The sequence below is a fragment of the Mus pahari genome, chromosome 2, assembly GCF_900095145.1.
Source record: "Mus pahari chromosome 2, PAHARI_EIJ_v1.1, whole genome shotgun sequence".
In the NCBI taxonomy this organism is placed as follows: domain Eukaryota; kingdom Metazoa; phylum Chordata; class Mammalia; order Rodentia; family Muridae; genus Mus; species Mus pahari.
In genome coordinates, this window is record NC_034591.1 from 100,317,645 (window position 1) to 100,323,247 (window position 5,603).

A 5,603-nucleotide genomic window follows, 5' to 3' on the forward strand; every position below is an offset into this window, starting at 1 on the left:
CACCTGCCTCTGCCTCCCAAGTGCTGGGATTAAAGGTGTGCGCCACCACTGCCCGGCCTCTCACTTCTTTCTTCTAGCATTAGCTTTGAGCTGTTCTCTTGAACTTACAGGTGAGACTTACCCTTTTCCCAGGTCCTTGCCTAGAGCTCTAAAGAGGTCTTACCACAGGCACTTGTGAGTCTTCTCGAGGGCGAATCTTGCCTCAGATGAAGCTTGTTTTTCACTACATGTGTTTCACAGACTCCCAGTCCAAGCACTGGGCCCAACTCTGCCACAGACCTGCTTCCTAGAAACATACCTCCTTGTCTCTACTTAAAAAGAGACCAAATTCTGGGGTCCTTTGAGGAGCTTTGGCTACTCTGTGAACACTCTGTTCACCTAAGGGTGCCCTATGGACGGGCCCTGTAGGAGCATATACAGCGAGCTTCAAATGAAGCTGTCTGCTCTGGACTGCTTCCCGTAGCTCTCGCCTGCTGCCTGATTCCCTCGAGCCGTTTTCATGGCTCTTAGGGTGTGGTCCCAAGCCTGGCAGCATCAACACCAACTGGGAACTTATCAGAATGCAGGATTGTGGCTCCACCACCCAACCTAAGGAACCTAGAAACTCAGGGTCAGGCTACAACTACTGTGTACGAACAAGCCTTTCAAAGACTTCTGTTGCCCTCCCTCCCCGAGTTTGACAAATTTTGCTTTACTGAGCCGTGATTAGCTACTGACCCCAGCAAGATTTCTCCATAGAGAATAAATGTGCTAGAGTCAATGTTGGTTCCCTCTGATTTGGAGATGGCAAAGGTCTAAACATTTAGCAGAGTAGGGCAGCAGGAACTAGAGGGGTTCTCTTCCCAGTTCATGAGCCACCTTCTGACTACCTGCTCTGTTTCCCTAACTTTAACGTACAGCATAGTCCAATGGTAACACAGCATCCTTCGCTCACACTCTTTCCCATTCAAGCTTGCTAGCGACACTCTCCTTTTCTATTTAATTTTGCTTCCATGGTAACTGATTTGTATTCTGTTTATGGATGCTGCAAATGCTGATTTGGCCGCTCTCAACTTTAAGTGAGTACCACTCTGCGTATACTAGAATTGTACAGTATTTGATACTTGGACCCTTTCTGGGCTTTTCCATACTGTATGTTTTTCCATCTCCTTTAGGATTTCAGTTTGTGCTACAAAAGAATTGATAAGCTCAAGCAGGAGACATCAAAATGTCTGGCCTGAAAACATTGGATGCTGGGGTGCTCTTGAGCGGTGGAGAGGGCAGCCCTCCGTGGGGCTTCTTGCCTGGCTTATCCATCCATAATGTTGAAGGGGCGTCATGTTTTCTCGTGAGGAGAGGCAATAGATTCCTTGGCTTCTCATACGTGAGGCTTCCTTCAGGATGATTCTGGGGATGTAATGCCCTTGGGACTGCTCTGCCCTGGGTCAACACTGATCCACTTGGCCCAGAACTGACTGACTTCTATGATCATATATCGCCTTGTGTACAGCTTGCTGGAGGCTGGGTGAAGACCCAGGATTAGGTTCTATTTGCTGGGTGTCCATCCAAAGGTAGAAAGCCAGCAGGAGCCAGTGGAGCTTCTACAACACTTCAGACTATAGCACCAGCCCCCAAACCTGGCACAGAGGAGCTATTGGAGGAGGAGGGGAGAAGGCAGTCTTCCCCCACCCATGCAGTCCAGAGGAGGAGAGCAGGGGGAGTAGAAGTCGCGCTCTTCCAAAGCCGGGTTTCTGATGAGTGACCTTATCGCCTGGGGAGACTGGCCCTGTATTAGATTCTCCAGTTACATTTAGGGACACTGAGGTGAGCAAGCAGCTCTTCTTAGCTTCTGATGGTAGGAGAGCAGGGTTCGTAGATGAAAACTGGGCTTCAAGTCTATCGGCAGCCTGGACTGGGATCACGGCTCCAAGCATACGCTCTGAAACCTCAGTTACTTCAGTCTATAAAATGGGGATGCATCGTGGAGATTTTAGGAAGTGAACAAATGAATTTCTTGTCAGGGTTTGGCATCATACACGACATGGAATTAGCTCTTTGGAATACTAGCATCCAGCAGGGACTCAGGGCATACTCCTCACTGTCTCAGCACCAGGGTGCTCATTTGCGTTGTTAGAGGTAGCTGTTGGGCCTCAGGATGAGCTCTTCTGCGCAGACTCAGCTGCTCCGTGCTGAGTCACGTGTCCCAACACCCTCCCGTGTGGGAGCAGAGTGGGAAGCTGAAGGCAGTAGGAGGGTTCGGAGGGAGGCGGGAAAGGGTCGGGGTCCCTTAGAGGCTGCAGGCTGAGCAACTAGGAACCACTGATCCCACCCCATCTTCTGTGTCTTCTCCAGTGAACACAACCATGGTCAATGCCTCAGCCCCACTGGCAACAAACACCAACACGTCTCTGGTAAGCCCTTTCCTTCCAGGGCAGACTGAGCATGCGCTTTTGTTTATGGTGGGGAGTCAGGAAGGGGTTGGGAGGTGAGTCCCAGGAGCACATGGGTTCTGATAACGATGTTTTTAGTTTGTAACTGAAAGCATCCTATTCTATAGCATCTTCAGTGCACACCTTCTCTATGCAGAATGATAGCATGTGCATTCCCGGAGCTGGGGAGGTGGGCAGTAACATACAGAGGTACACACGTGCACAGGTCTTGGTTAGTTTCTGCCTGGGAACCACCAGTTCCCATCCAACAGTGCATTCCCAGCACCCAAGGTTTATTAGGCTCCCACTGCTCAATAAATTTGACCGGCCCTTCGATTTAATAGTCTCCAGGGAGTCTAGCTGCCCTGCCTTCCTGAACAATGGGAAAGAAGTGTGGGCTGTAGGCTTCTCCCAGCCTAAGTAGATGGAAGGATGCAAAATTATAATCCAGGTAAAGGGGAGCGTGTAGCCGCGGGGCAGCTTTGTAAGCTGTGAGTGACCCTAAGGTTGCTCAAATATTCAAATATAAGACTTTGAGAAGAGCAGACCGAGGCAGTGCGTACTTCCCAGTGCCTGTTATGTGTAAGGGGCTATGTGCTGGGAGCTGGGCTCCAATGGACCAGCCGGGATGCTTTGGTCTGTCTTTACATTGGCTTTTCAGTCCTTAATGATTCATAGCAGGGTGGTCTCAGGTTTCCAAGAGTGTGAGGACTGAAGGTGTGAGGCTTCTTGCAGTGGCTCCAGGTAACCCTCCCCCACCCCAGTCCCAGATTCCTTTCCATTCACTGTGAGAAAGCAGTTTTCAGGGGGAAAAGGTTTATTCAGCTCCCAAGCCTAGGCTACAGTCCATCACTGCAGGGAAGGCAAGGCGACAGGAACTTGAAGCAGTGAGTCGTGTCCATCCAGTCAGGAATGAAGGGGGAATGAATGCATACATGCTCTACTGGTTAGCTGGCTGCCTCCACTCTTACTCAGTCCAGGATGCATTGCCTAGGGAATGGTGCCACTTATGGTGGACTTGGTCCTCCCACATCAATTAACACAGTCAAGGCAATCCTCTACAGACATAGCCACAGGTCAACCTCATGTATACAGTTCCTCCCGGGTGATTCTAGATTGAATCAAGTTGGCAGTTTAAACTAACCACCATATTGCTCCCACACACAGCTAGCCCACTCTCGTAGGAGTAGGAAAACAAACTTCCGTGCTGAGGGCAGATTTATCAGTCGCACATGGCAAAGGAGCACAAACAGGCAGGCATGGGTCACTGGGTCAGTAACCCCAAAACTTCAGTTACTTGCAAACATTTGTTTGCTTCACTAAGTAGCTATTTCTAAACATGAACACACTAACTTTTAAAAGTATATATTTGGGACTGGAGGGATGAATCAGCAATTAGAAATATTGTCTGTTTTTTCAAAGGACCAGAGTTCAGTTCCCAGGATTCATAGTAGGTGGCTCACAAGAGCTCCATGGGGATCTGGCGCCATCTTCTGGCCTTTTCAGGCACCTACATGCATAATACAAACAATGTTACATTGATACATAATTAAAATAGTCAAAAGTATGAATTAAATTTTATCATAAATTATTCTCCTTTCCTTTCTCCTGTTATGACTGTTGGAAGTATATAAATGCAGTTATACTTTGATATCCACAAAGGAGTTGGTCCAATGTCCACTAAGATTCTTAAACCAATGGATGCTCAAATCCTTTTTTACAAAATGCTGCATTTGAACTAACCTGCTGCCATACTCTATGTTCTTTAAATCATCTTATTGTCTACAGTGCAGAATATACTATATATGATGTGTAAATGGCTGCTATAGAAAGTTATTTCGAGAATAATAATGGGAGGAATCTTCATGTTTAACACAAGTACAATTTTTTTTTTAAAATCTGTAACTGCTTAAATTCACATGTGTGAAGGCCACAGCCTGAATTTGAGCATTTGAGGCACCAAGAGTTGAAATGATACAAGAAGAAATTGATGAGGGTGTGACATGGGGAAAGGATCAGCCACACTAAGTGTCTCTGGGAAGGACAGGGATAGGACACAGACCTCCTGAGGGAGGGCTCCCTCCTGCCCGCTAAGCCACAGATCCCAGAACACTCCGGAGGAACGCTTGTCAGTCCCTAATCTTTCTAGGGAGCTGCCTGCTTCTCATTCTCTGGACAGCCTGCCCCCAAGAACATCTCTGTTATTGGACAGGAGGGCTAGGGACCCTGAAGATTTGGAGGTGGTGTGGTTACCGGGGTCACAGGGAGAAGGACACACTGCCTAATAGGAGGGTCCTGACCCCCTTTCTTCTGTGCTTGGTCTCCAAGTACACTCCCCTTAACCTCACAGCGCTGGACTGGTCCCTGCTGAGCAAGAAGGAGTGTCTGAGCTACGGCGGGCGCCTGCTTGGGAGCTCCTGCCAATTTGTCCCAGACCTGGCGCTCATGTCCTTCATCCTTTTCTTTGGGACTTACTCCATGACCTTGACTCTGAAGAAATTCAAGTTCAGCCGCTATTTTCCCACCAAGGTAAGTATCTCCTGCGGGCAGTCAGGATCTGCACCCAGAGTGTTCTTGAGGCAGGCCCAGCACAGTGAGACAGTGAGGTGGCTCTGCAGGCAACCGTGCTTGCTGCCAAGGTTGACAGTCTGAGTTATATCCCCAAGGCCCACATGATGAAAAGAGAGAGCCTGTTCACACTCACACTCACACACACACACACACACACACACACACACACTAACTTTTTGGTGGGGGGAAGGAACACTGCATCTTAGTCCCTCCAGGGGACTCTGCTTTCTGAAAGAATGGACATCAAGGAAGCACTGAGCTGAAGGAGTTTTACAGATTAAAGAGCACAGACTTTGCCTGGCCCAGTGGTCCAGGCCTGTAATCCCAGCTCCATAGAGACTGAGGCAGAAGGATCACAAATTCGAAGTTATCCTGTTTACAAAAGAAAACAAAGGGGCTACAAAGATGGCTCAACTATTAAGAGAATTTGCTACTCTTCTAGAGTTTGGCTCCCAGAACCCACACCGGTGATTCACAACTCTGCAACTCCAACTTGGGGAGGCATGATGCCCTCTGGTGGCCACGAGAGGCACCTACACATGCATGGCATTCATTCACACATACATACAAGCAAATAAAATAAATAAATAAATGTTTAAGAATACAATTAGGCACTGGGCGTGG

General features: G+C 48.3%; 1 protein-coding gene across 2 annotated transcripts in view; it reads left to right on the forward strand.

Moving 5' to 3' along the window:
- The window catches only part of Slc4a5 (solute carrier family 4 member 5), an 80,837-nt gene that overhangs the window by 53,299 nt on the left and 21,935 nt on the right, over nucleotides 1-5,603 (forward strand). For both annotated transcript variants that reach the window (XM_021191856.2, XM_021191857.1), the window contains 2 exons: nucleotides 2,332-2,390; nucleotides 4,737-4,937. In XM_021191856.2, coding sequence (XP_021047515.1) covers nucleotides 2,332-2,390; nucleotides 4,737-4,937 — 260 coding nt within the window. The remainder of the gene's footprint in view (nucleotides 1-2,331; nucleotides 2,391-4,736; nucleotides 4,938-5,603) is intronic.